General features: G+C 45.2%; 1 protein-coding gene across 3 annotated transcripts in view; it reads left to right on the forward strand.

Moving 5' to 3' along the window:
* The window catches only part of MRAS (muscle RAS oncogene homolog), a 38361-nt gene extending 22080 nt beyond the window's left edge, over positions 1-16281 (forward strand). For all 3 annotated transcript variants that reach the window (XM_061462986.1, XM_061463060.1, XM_061462911.1), the window contains 4 exons: positions 7434-7587; positions 11029-11128; positions 12441-12520; positions 15330-16281. In XM_061462986.1, coding sequence (XP_061318970.1) covers positions 7434-7587; positions 11029-11128; positions 12441-12520; positions 15330-15429 — 434 coding nt within the window. In that variant the 3' untranslated portion in view covers positions 15430-16281. The remainder of the gene's footprint in view (positions 1-7433; positions 7588-11028; positions 11129-12440; positions 12521-15329) is intronic.
* The last annotated feature ends 408 nt before the right edge of the window (positions 16282-16689 follow it).

Consider the following 16689-nt stretch of genomic DNA (forward strand, 5'->3'; position numbering starts at 1 on the left):
ACCTGATCTAACAGTGCCAGGTGCTGTACACATTGGTGTTGGCACAGCCTCAGTTTGGTAAAACAAACAAAAAACCCCAACAGAAGTAAACAACCCTGACTTGGGTGGGAGTGGGAAAAGAGGTTGTTTTCCAACAAGCAGTAACTTAACCCTTTGTTTTAATGGAAAAGCCTTTCTTTTGCTCAGAAGGGGTTTAGTGGCTGCCTTGGGGCTGAACTGAATTCAGCTGTGGCCTTGAATGGCATGTTGGGAATCCCTGACTTTCAGAGTTCATATACCCACAGAAGTGAAACTGCAGCTTCTCCTTCTCTTTCTTACTGCTTGAGATTTTGAACAATCAGAATTTTGGAAGAAAGACAGTATTCTTGCTTGGAAAAACACGTGAGCCTTTACTATCTGTCAGGTAGAAATCGGTCATAAAGACTATCATGTGTGTCTTCTGCCACAGCTTATTGGCTTTGGATCTAGGCCATCCTCAGATGTCACTATATACTTGGACAGCTGCTCTTGTTGTGGTTACACATGGTTGCATGAATCCCTTATGGTATAAAATTAGGGACAAACATGATAGGAAGGGTGGAGATGCATCATAATAAATTCTAGACTTCCCAGTTGTCCTTTAAGACCAAGTCCTTTCATGCAGTCCTCGGTAGGAAGCAGAAGCTGCCCACTGACAAAATAAGAGCAGTTTTAGACACCCAGACTACCAAGTGAGGATATAGCGTGAAGGGCTCCCTAAGTTTCTGAGTTTTCAGAAATAGTTATGAAAAAACTAAATAACAAATACATTGGCATCCAACAACTTAAAGCCAACCAAACAAACAAACCCCAAACCCACAGCCCACCCTTTTCCAGGCTGTTGCCTGAGCAGTTCCGTAAAAAGCATTTCTGGCATTTGGTATCTGCACCAGCATTATGTTGTGAAAAAACCCTTGTGATAGCCAGCTTGCATAAAGCATTTGGCTTCTCTCCATGAAGACCTCCACCCACTAACATTCAATAGCACTAACTGGCAGTGCGATGAAATGTTTTATTTGCATTTTTTTCCTTTGCTGAAATCTCTCACTGAAAGTAGAATGGAATAGGCTTTTATTTCAGATTTGAGACCTTGGAGCCAAACATATGTTCAAACTTTCACGTATTTGCTCACTGGCTTGGGCATGTCTCTGTGTCTTATTTTCTCACCAAAGAGTCTTTGATACTTCCCTGTCTCCCAGAAGATTGTGGGACCTGCGCTTGCTGTGTTCAAGGCCAACACTACACAAAAATACTTTATTGTTGGCCTTACATCAGTTTTATAAGACCACTGATGCAGTGTTTGGAGGACAAGTGTTGTAGAGTGGAACAGGGCACTTAACCTGAATGAGGGCACAGGCAATTTGTGCCTAGCCCATTTTTTTCAGTTGCTACCACCCCAAATGAGGCTTTAAGATCAGCCTCCAGTTTTCTCAGCATATGTTATCTTCATTTATTCCCGGCTATTTATGCTGCAGTCGACATGGTGATGTGCTTGGTTAAATGCATTCACACGCAGGTGCTGTATAGACACATCAGGTCAGAATCAAGTGGGGGCCAGAGTTAATCTACTTTGATCCAATTGAGTTGCCGTCATTAATTTTGTACACTCTTCTCTGTGTGCAGGCTAACTTAGCAATTAGCAAATGATGGCTTGGCTGCAAAATGCCAGTCTGGAATTAATCATCTGGGCACAAAGACAAAAGTGGAATACCTTAGTAAGGCAAAAAAATCCCAATGGTTCAAAATCCTTACGGCTTGTAAACCACACAGAAATAAAAATGTGTCAAGGAAGAGGAGAGGAAGAGATGGTCAGAAGGACATGGCTTGGGCTTATTGATGAATTGGGCTAAATTCCTTGCTGTCAGTAGGGCTGTGCCAATTGGTACCAGCAAAGCAAGAAATTGTGCCTGTGCATTGATGGAAGGAGGCTGTAGTCTTCCTCCTCTTCCCTTTACTTCGCCTAGTTCGATTTAGATTAAACTCACTGCCTGGAAGTTGTTTTCCTACTCCTGAGCTTCAGTTTTTCACTGTGTTTCTTTTCTTCCCAAGTCCCTCTCTCCGTCCCTGGGGATTCATGCATTGGGCTAGATCTGCTGTGCAGATTTGCACAGTTCTTTTGCTGTGCAAAAAAAAAGTTTGCCATGCAGTTCTTGCATTGGGCTAGATCTGCTCTGGTGGGCAGCCCTGTGGAGTAACACCAAGCACCATTACTTCTGCCAGGCTCCCTTGTGTTTCCCATGCATCTTTTTGCTGCTAGTCATCCCAGGGCAGGCTGTCTGCTTTTCTCCTCAGGAAGCTTGGGAACAATTCAGCCAGGAGGCCAGAGGGAGATCAAAGGTCACTTCAGACTTGCAGGCAGAAGGGTTGGTTTGCAGCTTTCTTTCTTTCCTTTTTTTTATTTAAACTCTGGGTAGCATCATTGAAAGAATTAAAATTCAAATGAAGTTTGTACTTGAATTCTTTTATTTGTGTGTACAGTATTTTTCCTCCCTTAATTGCTGGGATTTTGCAACCTTGGAAGAGGGGGTTTTGTCTTGGGTTGTGGGATTTTTTTCCTGCCAGGAAAATTTTGATGTTGCAACATGGAAAACACAAGGCTTTGAATACTTGCCCTTTGTTAGAGAAAGAGCTCCTTTAAGGGCTCACATCTTTATTCTGTTTATTGATGTGTAAGTCTTTCTTCTGAAGGCCCCTCTTCTTTTTCCTTAAAGAAAGGGCAAGAATTCAAGTACTTGGGATTTCCATGTTATAACATCAGTGTATTTAGTTAGGGCACAGAAGAAGGGCTCATAAAAGCCCCAGTGTTTCCCATCACATGTTTTTGCCTCAGGAAAGCTCTCATTCCTGGACCAGTGTGGGCAGTGTGACTGTATCTGGAAAGGAGCAGAAGTATCAGTGACCAGGTGAAGCACCTGCCTCACCTTCAGCAAAGCATGGCAACCTCATACCTCTTCAGGGTGACTTGGAGTGGGGGAATACAGAATATAAACCATGGCCCCTGCACTCTAACTGCTCATCACCCAGAATACTCATTCCTCAGCTGAAGCGAATGGCTGATGGGCGTGTCCTCTCCCACTGCACTGCTGATGAAGGAAAATGAAAACTGTGATGATGACTTTTTAGCCTGAGACTTGTTAGTTTGACTTGTCAATTCAAGTTAAGTTTTCCCTTGAGCTTCACTATCAAGGTGCAGAGCAACTGGGGATGGAGTTTCTCTCTGTCCTCACCTTTAGAAGAAGAGCTGCCATGCCAAGAGGAAAGCAAGACTAGGAGAAAGAAGCACCATGAGTCCAGCTCCGTAACCTGTGGTCCCCTGGCAGTGCTGCATTCCCAGGTCTGCTCTTTGCTCCAGGGATTTTTCCTGTATTTCGTATTAAGAGGTCAAAGAAGCAAAAGACGCCTGGAGTTGCTCCTTTGTGCAGCTCCTCTCCCTGGCACTGTAAACTCGGGTTCCTATCTGCCTGCTGACCCATCCAGGCCCTTAACGGGTTACGCATGTGCTGGACTTATGTAGCCAAAGGGATTTCATTGGAGACTGCTTGCAAAAACCAAGTTGTACACATTGTGCTTGCCTTTCCGAGCATGAGATTGAGGTAGGTGCTAACAACTGTGTCCTGGACACTGGAAGGCAAGGCACTTGAGGAGCCACACTGAGCTGCTTTCAGGGCTGGCTGCAGCATTGTGCAGTTGCTGCTTGGAACGGGCTGCTGGTGTCTGATTAGAGCAGTAAAACCCAAGGGCTGAAGGATAGAAAATAGGTTTAACCTGCCTGTCTCATCACCTTTGGCCCCTTAGATGCCGTGGATAGTGAAGAAACTCCCATGAGTTGATCTATGCATCTAGCTGCCCAGCAATAAGAAGATAAAGAGATAAAAAGGAATGTGCCTAGGTATGAAAAGAGAAGAGGAACTCATCTATACAACCAGATCTGAGCTCCCTGAAGGTTCTGAGTTGTGTTTGAATCTGTACTGAATCTAGCTTAGGCTCTAGAAAAAACAATGCTGTGACTTAGGTTTCATAGTATGACTCTGCCCTTGGCTTAGATTTACATGCCTGTGTTTCTGGATGGGCACTCAGCACTCTCAGTTGCAGAGACATTTTGCCACACGAAGTACCTGTAATCCCCCAAGTGCCTCTATTTTGGGCTACAAATTCCCGTGTATTCCTAGGCTTCTGTCTGTGCTCAAAAGTGCTCTCTAAACAGCCGCACTCTTGCATAACCCATTGGGATTCACAGGAAAGTAGTGTGGAGAGCTCTAAGGGGCAGGATTCAATTAGCAAGGAATTCATCACAACAGTTGGGGTTACATCCACTGGAAAGCAGAAAAGGCCATCTCTTTGCTCAGCAGCCTTTTACCTGCAAAGCAGGAGGCCTCCCTGCTGGGCTTTCACAGCCTAATTGCTCTTAGTTTAGTCTCCAGCTGATTATGTGATAGCTCTGTAAAATGGCTTTGCCCTCTCTGGATGATGTCTGTTCCTACACCAGACATAATCCTTGGCTTCTCTCTCCTCAGTCTTTATCCAAATGCTTTCGTTAACGCTGTTCCTTGCTTCTTTCTCAGTCAAGTTTGTGGGAACTTCACCAAGTTTGCTGCTGGAAGTCCCTGATCATGAGCTGTGCAGCCTATGAATCTGATTTCAGTTCTTGGAAGAATGAGGTAGGGAAAACCTGCTGTGCTCTGGTCCAGTCTTGTTTCCGCACTGGCTTTTATGCACTGCCAGTGGGGCAACTGCCAGTAAGAGCCAACTGCTGTTTTAAAGTGTACCAGGGGAAAAGAGAGCTCACAGTACTTCTCTGTTCATTATTATTTCTGTGTCTTCTGGCATCCTGTCTGCAGAAACGGGAACTTTAAAACAAGGGGAATGCTGGCTAACATTGTAAATATCCTCACCCCTTTGGGAACCCAGTCGAATCACCTTCCCAGTTTCACCTTCCCAAGGTTTCTCCTCACTACTTTCCCATTCTTCTTGAAGCTTTTATGCCACAGGATTATTCCAGAAGCAAAGCCACTCACATCCTGCCTCTTTTTGCTGCTGATGCTTTCCAGAATGTGGTCCCATCCTGCCTACAGAGGATCCAGATCGCACTGTCTTCTCTGTTTCCAATTCACGTAGCACAGAAGTGTTAGGATATTGGATTGTCTTTATGAAGAGCAGATTTAAAGTTAAAGACTTTCTCTGGCCATCTATGTGATGTTTAACTTCTGTGTGAATAGCCCATCTGAGATTAACCTTAACATTCACTGCTACATGGCTTTTACTTGCATTTTCAACTTGCCATTTTAAATGCTGCCTGGACTTGCTTGCCTGTCTACAAATGCTGCAAGTGAATTCCCTTTAAATAGCAGCTGCTGACACTGCAGCTCTGCCTGTGTTTAGCATGATGCCATGGCCAAGATCCAGGCGAGGTAGGAGTGGCAGGAGCACAGCCCCATTCTGTCTCTTGGGTATCCCCACAGCTCTCCCCTAGGACTAGTCCCCTGCCCTCTCACAGGGGATGCAAAGCTTTGGAGGGGCATCAGCTTGGGGATGGGTTGATGGGTGCAAAAGCAGAGCTGGATGGTCTTCATGTATTTCCTTTGAGGTTTGCAAATGTGCCAGAGCAAGGGGAAGTCTCTAAGCAAATTATCATGCAGGATGTGGTACATCCATCTCCACCTTCCTGCCCACAGGTTGTGCTTGGGTACCTACCGTGTCTTGGGGGCAGGGAGGGCAGGAGAGCCCAGCCCCCTGCAAGCAGCTGTCCTACTCCACCACAACTAGGGTGTGTGTGTTGGAGGGGAAGCCTGCATGTTTGTGTGTGTGTGTTGCTTGTCAGCTCTCAGCCCTGCCCCGACATCATGTCCAGCTGGTGCAGGAGTCAGACGAGGGCAGCCCAGCCTCTCCTTAAGGGTTGGGTGGGTAGGAAGGATTTCCTCTTCTGTCCTAGCCACTCTGTCCTGGCCTTATTCCATGGTAGCAATTCTGCCCAGGGCGTAGAAATTCATCAGCACATGGAGTGTCTTTGGGCTGTTTTTCTTTTTTCCTTTTTGTATAGTCCTTAAGAATAGCCTGGATGCCTTTGAGCTGAGGGCCTTGTTTCCTAGATTTAGAGGGGAGAAGCACGAGGAAAGGATAAAAAGCTATGAAGAGACACCCATGACTTTCCAGCAAGCTCCAGTTATTTGGCAAACAAGCCTAAATCTCAGGGTCTCTGGAAGACCCTAGAAGCAGTTTTCACTTTAAAGGCTCATGGAAACAGACATTCAAGACCAGCTAAGACAGGCAAATGAAGTTGAAGGATTTAAGGGCCTGGTATCACCAAATAAGGTCTGTAGGTCCTACAGCATAGGTGCCTTTCCTGCAGACGTATAGTGAAAGTGTGGGGGCTGGCTTGTGGGGTGAACTGTGACATGCAGCATGTCCACCTGTGGTCACCCATGCTGGTTCAGCAAGTAACACCAGCAGTAAAGTGGGCTTTATCCTGGCCCCATCTGGCAATTGGCTCAGGCTGAGTACTTACCCCTACAGGAGCATCTTGCTGGGACTGTGGGCCTGCTCAGACTAGAAAAACCTGTATGAAGCTTTGCTGCTCCGTCAGCAGTATGCTTCTGCCACAGCCTCCATCCACCAGTGCCCTGGGCTTTCCCCATCACTTGTGGGCAGCAGATGCTTACGAGTTTTCCCACCCAGCCCAGTTGACTGAAATGTGAAAATGTTCCCATTTGTTATGAAGGTCCTGTGTTTGTCTCTAGGATACAGTGATGCATTAGGAATAGTATTTCTGAGCAGCTGATGCACTTTGAGCTCACACCATGTTTGTACTGGCATAGCCTAAACTGATGAACTCCTCTTGTTCATCCTCTTGTTCAGCCCTCCTTCTCAAGTCTTGCTCTGAAAGCACGTGATAGTGTAGAAGTAATATCCAGGTACCGAGAAAAGGAAAATGCTTGTAGCTATTATTCTGGGTTTTCTCTCAGCTCTGCTTCACCCTGCAGCTTGTAGATTGTCCCTGACATTTAAATTGGCATTTACTTACTCTTCTAGTCTTGTTTTTTTTTCCATGAGGGGAACAGAGAAATCTGGGAGAGGGAATAATGGAGGTCTGTGAATAACTTTGAGCCATATCTTGCCAGAGAAGTAACTCCCCAGGTTCAGTGGTCAGTATTTTGTACTGGAAAAGGAAAGTAAAATCCAGGTAGTCTTCTTCCCATCCATCTGCTCCCACTGTAGGCACACGGTGATGAGTGGGATCTGGGAGTGGTTTTTACTTTGTAACAAGAAACCACCTTGTCCATCCAATTTGTTATCACCAAATCTTGCAGCCTTTGAGAGGACCAAGCTCAGTGGAGTCAGAAAAGCCATGTAGGACACATAGCAGTGACAGCAGCTGCAGGACTCACAGTACCTGAAACGCTTTGTTTCTTCTATCGCAGTTCTGGATACTGCAGGCCAAGAGGAGTTCAGCGCAATGCGAGAGCAGTACATGAGGACTGGAGATGGTTTTCTTATAGTCTTCTCAGTGACGGACAAGGCCAGCTTCGAGCATGTGGACCGGTTCCACCAGCTGATCCTCAGAGTCAAGGACAGGTGGGTGCTGCGAAGACAGGCAATGCCTGGCCCCGCTTCTGCTGCTGGAGACTGTGCCACTTGGGGAGGTTGCAGGTCTCATCCTGCCTTTTGTCTCCTGGGTGTCCTGGGGCAAATCCTTGTATGTGGGTTTGTGTACCTACATATGAGCAATAAGAAGTGTTTTACCTCTTCCAATAAGCATATAGTGCTTTCAGTGTGGAAAAGTTCAGTAGTGTTAGGATGGAGTCTTAACACTAGGTCTGGAAGGGTGGAAGGGAGAAACTCCTACCAGAATGGTGTGACAGAGCAGTGTGAGAAAGGCAGATCAGAGAGCTTTGAAGGTAACCAGTTTGGCTCTGAAGAGGGGAGAAAGGATGCTTTGTGCAGAGTGCAGGCACTTTGGGAACACCAGCAGGGAGTCGGCAAGCATTTAGGCCTAATCGTGTTGTGTGTTCTGGCAGCATCCTCCTTTACTGGTTTCAGTTTGTGCCAAACGAACCTTATAAGGTCCTGCATGAGTTGAGGCTGTGAACAAGTGTCTTGAAAGGGAAAATGCCCCATGTTGGAAAGAACTGTATTACTTACAAGGGGTGTAATGCAGTTAAAGCATAGTGCTCTGCAGCAACCATTTTTAGTGAATAAAGCATCTCTGCGTGACTGAGGAGTAAGCAGAAAAGGTCACCTGCTCCCCTCCTTTTGCTTGCATGGGAGAAGGTAGCAATGAGAGTTTAATCATGGTAAGCAAATGCATCCTGATAGAGAGAGGGGAAGCTGCCAGTTTATCTCAGAGATAACTCCCTCTTCCCACCCTGGTTCAAGAGGTGATGAACCCATCCTCTCTGGGTGGGGTGTGAATTAAGCCCTTATACATCTGCAGCTTTGAAACACTTAGTTTTTCCATCCATAATGGCTTTTAATTATGTAAGTCATCAAGAAAAGCCACCAGAGGGTTCAGGCCTTGTTGCTGGCTTCCTTTCACAGCTCTGAATAACTTCCCCACAGGAAGGGTGGACTCCTATCATGTGAGGTTCACAGCTGACAGCTCTTCCAGTAAAGCATCCAGAGTGGAGCCCACAAGAGTGAAAAGTAAAGGAAAACACATCCTTTGATTTCATCTAAATGAAGAAAAATGTCAGTCAGTCAGTCAGCCTCCCAGATCATCACAGTCTTTTCTTCACTGCCAGCTCAGCTTGAGGCAAATTAAATCTGTTTCTGAAAGCTAAAGAAGATAGGACAGCGTTTCCTGTAACCTGCCCCAAACCAATGTCAGTTTTATCTGATTTAACTTTGTGAAAATAAGATGTGGTATTCATTGTTTTGCTCTGGACTGAAATTTTTACCCCTGCGTATGCTGTGCAAACACCACAGCCAGTGTGTGAGAAGCAGGAAGTGAAACAGGCTGGTGAGGTTGTTTGTTTCCCTGCTCAACACCACAGAAGTGCAGAGCATGAGGAGCTTAACGTTTCATCCAAAACCCGAGCTCACTCAGCAAATCACAGCAGTAGAAGCAGTGTGAGTAAAGGAACGTTCCTGCCAGACCTGTGGGTAGCTGGGAACAGATCATCGCTCTGGTTTTCAAGCTAGTAGTCAGTTTTGGCACCTTAAAATCCAAAGGAATTGCAGGCTGCTGTACTAGCAGAACTGTACAAAGCCTTCCTCCTGTTTATTTCCAAAACCTTCATTACAGTAAAACTTTCTAGTAGTTTTGTCCAACTAGCAATCGTACATCTTGCAACAGGGAACAAAATCCCCATAGAGTTTTATGCCTGATGTAAACAAGGCAAATCAGATACTGTCCAAATGTAATCCCTTTCTTATCAATGTGCTGCAAGCAAAAAGGAATCAAATAATCCAGACAAGCAAGTGTTTTGCTCCAGAATGATCAGAGTCAAGATATATCAATACTTAGGCATTAAAATTAAATCAAAGCCACATTAGCAGAACAAATAACTTGCAAGACTCATTTAAAATGCAGAATGCAGTACAGTGTTTTTCTAGCCAGAGCAATGAGGCAATATGCCAGGGAGAAGATGAAGCCCTTATCATGTCAATGAAAAATGACACAGAAATGCTGTTTGAAAATCCAGAGTTACTCAGAGAAGTGTTTTATGCAGAAATGAGTACAGCCAGCTGCTCCTTACCCCAGTAAAATCAGCTCTGTTACAGCAGAAAACACTGCAATCATTTTTGGAGGGTTTAAAGTTAAATATAAGAAACTAATACTGCAGTAACTGTCAATTATCAGAAGGGACCTCCTCCCTCCTGGCAGTGGGTAAAGGCTCTGAAGCACAACTTTGCTGCCTGTGGCATGCCGCCAAAGGAATCACGGAATCATAGAACAGTTTGGGTTGGAAGGGACCTTAGCAGTCATCTAGTTCCAGCAGCCCTGTCGTGGACAGGGACACCTTCCACTAGATCAGGTTGCTCAAAGTTCTGTCCAACCTGGCCTTGAATCCTTGAGCCAGGAGAGGCTCCAGTGTGAGAGGTGGGGTGGGCAGCGCTGTGCTGCCAGGACCTCCCATGGCATGAGATGCCTTGGTTCTGTTTCATCACCAAAGCTATGGGGGTTTCTGCCAGGTGAGAGCCTGACCCACCCTCATCAAGGGAGCCTCACACTGAGCAAGCTGTGGTTAGATGGGTCTCTTCTCAGGCGGTAGCTGAATACAGTCACTTATATGCCTGGTAAAGTTAAGTACTGAGCATTATTACAGAGGTAGATGGTTATGGTAGAAAAGGATGGTTGTTCATTGTGATTTTGCTCTGGCATTAGAAGGAGAAGATAGTAGGTAATAGAATCTGGAAGCTTAGTGAGACTAAGCTGGTTCCCTTCAGCCTCCTTCCAGCCACCACTGCCAGTCTTTCAATTTTTCTTGGGGTAACAGCGATGGGGATCTCTTCTACCCCATTTGATGCCTCTCTAAACTCCAGCTATTAGTGTACATCTTTTCTCCCCCAATGGTTGCTTTCAGTGGATGACCAGAACATGAACTGACATCAGTTCCACCACATACCTTGTTACCTTGTAGTGTGGAGCAGCTTCCAAGATACGTAGTTACTGAGATGCCTGAACTGTTATAAAAGAGTCCCGATCTGCTGTTCAAGAGCTGCCTCTATGTCTCGGTTAATTTCCTGACTAATTCTGTAGTTCTTTCTTCATCAAATTGGATCTTCAGGCTTAGCTATTATCAGGCATTGCAAAAACAATGACACAAAGTCCCTGAAGTGCTCGCAAATAAGGATGAATGTGTGCATGCATGAAACTTTGAGAAGTGAAATTTTACAATGTGAACATATGTGTAGCACAGTCTGGGGGCTGAAGTGTGTTCATTTGGTCTGTTACATATGTGGTATGTCTGTAGCTGAATGTTAGATGATGTCAGCATCAGAAAGTGAAACTTACGCTCAGCATTTTTTATTGTAGTCTGCTAATAATTGAGTGGTGGTTTTGATTTTTTCCAGAGAGTCCTTTCCAATGATTTTGGTGGCGAACAAAGTTGATCTAATGCATTTGCGAAAAATTACAAGAGAACAGGGAAGAGAAATGGCAACAAAACATAATGTAAGTTTGCAGGATTGTTTAATTGGTTGTTCTAAGTCCCATTACAGGCATTCAGAATTGAATTCTCAGCTCATTTGGAGTGGAATTAAAGTATTTCTCTTACAATCGAACATTTGCAATTACATTTTTGATTACTACAGTGTAGTAGCTATGCAGTAGTATGCAGTTGCCTTTCAGCAGGGCCAGTTCATCACTGAAACTAGAAGCTCTGCTGAGCACTGGGCTGTAGTGACACTGGCCATCACAAAGCCATTTGTACAAAGTGTCTGCAAGTGGTGAGAAATGTGAAATATTCAAAATGAGGGAAGAAAGTGCTCTCTCCTGGAGTGAAAAGGTGGAGTCAGACATTAGGAAGTATAGCCAGTTGTCTGTAGGAAGTGAGCTTGTTAATGAAGTTACAAGGTTGTTAAGCCTACATAAATATGTCCCACCATATTAGGTCTGCATTATTCATGCTGGAGTTTAGCCTGAGAAATTGGTCTTAGATGGATGTAGATCACACCCTACTCCACTAATCACCTCTAAATGCCAGCAGTCCTGAACACCCGGAGGGAGACAATTCCCTAGGAGGAAGTGAGTGGAAAAGTAAAAGCAAACAAGCCTGAGACCTCTTGGCAGCTTGCTATGCCTAAATGTTTCTAAACAAGCCACAATGGGAGTTTGGCAGGGCAGGTTCACTCCCTCCCCTCCCCAAGGAAGGTCGTTTCTGTAGGATCCAGGTCACCTAAACTGCAGCATAACATGTTGCACCCATCTGTACGTGCACGCTTTGGAAAAGGCCATGTACGAAAATACCTTATCAGAGGCAGCTCTATAAATCAGCCAGCATGCTGGACAGGCACTCCAGGAGGCCCCATCTGGCTGTCAGACTTTGAAGGAGAAGATCATTTTACACTGAAGGGGAATTGTAGTCATGAAATATTCATGCACTAGTCCTAATAAAATGTGGCAAGCAAGAATTTTGGCAAGTGCTTGTCTTTCAACAACCTTCGGCTATTTTCATGTCTGCAAGCACAGATTAGGGGGAGAGAACATCTGACAACATGAAACCTAAGAGTATTATAAACCCAGAGCTCTGATAGCAGCTGGTTTGCCTGGTGCTTATTCTGAACCTTTTGTCAAGCACTCACTGACCTTGCTGTGATCGTGAAGGTGTTGATAGCAGTGCCATGACAACACTGTTTACCTGTATTTCCCTGGTCTCTTAGGCACCCAATTACTCCAGCCTTTAGGGTTTTTCATCTTGAAACTGGTTTGCTACCAACATGCAGGCTGTTACTAATTTCTTCCATGATACGCTTCTCTCCTCCAGATTCCCTATATAGAAACTAGCGCCAAGGACCCACCTCTAAACGTTGACAAGGCCTTCCACGACCTCGTAAGGGTAATAAGGTAAGCTGCAGTCTCTTCACCTGCTTACTGCCTGGGGATGGAACATGCAGGAGTCCTGGCCCAGAGAGCCAGGAGCCAACTTCTGGGGTCATGTGGTTTGGTGGGGGTGGGAGACTTCTGGGGTTTATTAAACTTTCATGTCCTGTATCTGCATAGGCATGTTACTAGCAATTAGTTACCCTTGCAGGACATCAGTACTAGGCAGGTTGAGGACTAGCTGTGGCCATGATGAAACTATATTATTCAATGAACAGTGCAAAGCCTACTGTAATGATCAACTTTAAAAGGCTGGCATTAAAAGCTCTCGACCAGTAATTTGGGTTTTCATAGGTTTTTCCTCTCAGGGTCTCATGTTGCCAGAGGTTAAAGGGGACTGGCAAAACAATTCTACAATAGTCTAATGCTGTAGGTGACTTGTAACATTTTCTGCTCACTAAATGGAAAAAATTAAGCAGCTTTGTGTGAGAAGCAGCATGACCTAATGGCTATGCCACAGGTTTCCTCCTCAGACTGCAGAAACTTGTTCCCAGTTTTGGCATGGGCTGCCTTTCCTTGCTTTGGCAAACGCCTGCTCTCTGGGCGAATCCCTACTCTGGCTGCTGGCAGGGAGGGACTGCTTTCCAGAACGCTGGCTGCCCTGCAGGAAAAGAGCTGTATGCACATCTTGGCATCTCGGCTGATAGCCTCAAATCTCTCTGAGAAGATTTGTTTTTCTGGCACCAGATTTTTCTGGGCCCTCATTTTTCATGTTTTGGAGGGTGCTGAGCTGAAATCATGCTCTTCCCCACTATGCAGTCAAAGTGCCTCGCTCGGCAATTAAACCATGAGGCATTTATTCACAGTGTATTTGTACTTGTGAATATCTTAGCACAGACTCGAGTCAGCCTCTATCAGAAACAGATGGTACTGCCCACTCTTCCCACATGTCTCAAAAGCAGGGGGCAGAAAGTCTTTGGAGAATACAGAGCTGAGCTGGAAATGTCCCAAACTATTTCCCAACTGTTCTGTAACTCATCATTGGCTGTCTAGATATTACTTTTGTGTTACAGTGAGCTCTTGCCACCATCTATTCCACTCTGCGGGGAAAAAAACATAGCCAAAATAAGATGGTGAGGCTTTGTTTGCTATCTCTACATAACACATCTCCAGACAGTCTGGAAGGAGTTCTGTAATAACACATCACTAAATTCAAGGCCTGAAAATGCACTTCATAACTTCAAAAGTGGGTGATGCACCCTGTTCCCTGAGTAGTCACCATGAACGTCATTGCCAGCCAGGTAAAACTCTTCATAGTGTTAGAGGCACCAGAGATGTTCACAAAAGCTGGAACTCTGGTTAAGTCAGAGAGAAAAGAGGTGCCATGTGATTTAGTTGGTCATTTGCCACAAAACAGCTTCACTTGGTCTTTGAACATTGCAAACTATCCTCAGCCATCGGATGGCATCACCTACCAAGTATTGCTTTTCTTTTTTTAAATGAGTTTTTCCAAATAACATGTAAATTTACAACTCCCTAATAACTGTGGTGCTCCAGGAGTGCTTTAAAAATGGAGAGGCTCCTCAGAGCCTATGTGCATTTGCAGGGTGAGGACACTCACTCAGAGTTGGCACTGTTCATGCTCCTTGCACTTGACTGATTCCCAATTTATTTAGCTTTATGCAGGAAACCCTTGTCTAGAAGTAGTCCAGGAAGGAGGAGGGTGATAGAGTTCACCCAATAGACCTTTTAAATTTCCTGATACACCTTTTATGCTGCAGCAATGCATACAGAGGGACTGTCACAGCAAAGATCTTGAGCGGGTGTGGGACGTGGTTTTCTGGATCTCTAAAATGGTTCCAGAACATTGTGAACAGCTTGTGGCTGCTTATTTGAGCTTTAAAGTTTTATGATTTTCATGCTTCCGACCTTCATACTCACTGAAAAAAATCTTACTAGTGAAAGCTGAGTTTTTCAGGTGGTTGCAAACATTTGAGAGCTGAGGCAGTAAGAAAAACACCAACTAAAGCCATAATTTGTCCCTCAGCTATGTCTCATCCTGGTCTGGATAACTTGTTTTAGACACTCAGTTTAGTGTCCGGCATATAACATAGCAAAGAGGCTGGTTTTGAGCTATTTAAACTCTCAGGTTGGTGATTTAGACACTATTTGAATCTATGGAAGATGTTGGTGCTTTCAGCTGCCTGTTTTGGGTGGCTGTGACTTCAGACAGCCAAGGACATCTTTCAGGGCTCAGCTCGTCCTGCATACTCTGGTGCTCTTCACAACTTCCATGGGAGGCCAGAGCCCCTTTGGCAGCAGATTCTGTTTGTTCATTATTATTTTTTAGCCCCCCCCTCCATAACCAAGACCACAGCAGCGCAGCTGGCTAAGGGCAATGCCGGCTGAAAGCAAATCTTTCCAAGAGGGTTTATTTCTCTGTGCACTCTGTATCTCTTTCATCTTCTTCCCTAATGAGCACTAGCAGCAGTGTGATGGATGATGTTGCTCTGTTTCCCAGAGCAGCCCCCTGGCAGGGGAGGAGGCAGCAGTTCACCCAGGGCAACCGGAGTCATAGTGTCATGGCAGAACGTACATCCCTGCCATTAGCCTTAATGTTTCCTTATGGCTTCTTTCCTCTTTCCTTAAAAATGCAGGCAGTTGTCTTGTTCCCTGTGTAGCATGAAAAGCCACGTGGTGGTGGAAGGGTATATGGAGATATACATATGCACGCCAAGATGCCATTCTGCCGGCTGCCCAGGGCTCAGGATGCTGATGTCTGAGACAGCCTTGTGTCTCATCTGCTTATTTTCCTGTCTGTCTCCCAAAACAGGCAACAGATCCCAGAGAAAAGCCAGAAGAAGAAGAAAAAGACCAAATGGCGAGGGGACAGAGCCACGGGCTCCCACAGACTCCAGTGCGTGATTTTGTGACGGGACCGCCTGGGAGTGCCTTGGATGCCTCCTTCCTCCCCCCGGCCCCACCACCAACCCCAGCAAGGAGCAGCAGCGTGATGCCCACATGGCCCCCCCGGGCTCCCCACAGAGGCTTGGACTTGGAGGAGGTGGCTCGATGGGATCTGGGCACCCACGGAGGGGGCTGTGCATCGGGGCTGACATGGGAGCAGTGAGAATGGGAGGCGAAAGGGATCAGCAGGACCTTGACTCTCGAACATTCCCAGCGCCTTCCAGGGGCCTCCATGATGTTTATTTAAAAAAAGAAAAAAAGGGGAAAAAAAAAAAAAAGGAAGAAGGAGAAAAAAAAAGAAAAAGAAGTGTTGGTTTTATCTGCAAACATTTCTCCTTGTGACCCATTTAAGAACAGCCATGAATAGCCCCCCTGTTTGGTACAGTCATCTGTGTATGTGTGGGGGAAGGGAAAGGGCTTTTCTTTCTCTAATTTTTTTCGTGCTCTTCTCCTTTTTTGCTGTTTGCTCAGAGAGTGTTTGGTTGCAAAGAAACACGGCCGGGGTTAGATTTTTTGCACTGAACTCTCTTTTAGACAGCAGTGCCAAAATACAACTTCATATGAAAGTGCATAGATTTGGAGGAAGAAAATTAATTCCAGCTGCTGTGTGTGCTCCAGACATTGTGTCAGACTCTGGAGGGCAGCCAGCTCACAGACCGTAAACTCCAGCTTAGGAAAGGAGGTTTGGGCTTGGATTATATTTTTCTTCTTACCCTTTGTCAAGAGATTTTGTTTCTGTTTTGTAATTTGGGGCATGTCAAAGTTAAGACATTTTGCTAACCTGGAAGTATTTAAATTAAAGTAATTTACAAATGGAAGGGTATGTCATCTCTAAGGGGGGTTGAGGGGGAGGGAGAGAGGAAGCAAAACCTGAACTGAATTTGTTATCTGGGTGTTGAATTTCTCCCTCATAAATGTGTGTAAAGTGGTGCGATTTAAATCCCTCTTTATTATTCCTTAACCTTTCCCTGTAAAGCCACTCTTGGGTAGATGAATTGTTTTGCTTTTCCTAGGCTCATCTTGCACACACAGAGAAATCTGTTTATGGGCTTTGGCTCAATGTTTCTTTATTTCTTCTTCTCCCTCTCACTGAGAGTTGGTGACTTGAAAGGAAGAGGTGTTTTGAAAATTATTCAAGTGGGACGTGTCTCTTCATAAGCTTGCTATATCTAAAATGTCTCCCTCAAAACAGTGAAGGTTAAGTATCTTTATGGTCTATGAAAACG

This window comes from Pezoporus flaviventris, unplaced genomic scaffold (assembly GCF_033815535.1).
Source record: "Pezoporus flaviventris isolate CSIRO_AGI_PZ_B2104156 unplaced genomic scaffold, CSIRO_AGI_Pfla_v1 ptg000001l, whole genome shotgun sequence".
NCBI classification, from domain to species: Eukaryota; Metazoa; Chordata; class Aves; order Psittaciformes; family Psittacidae; genus Pezoporus; species Pezoporus flaviventris.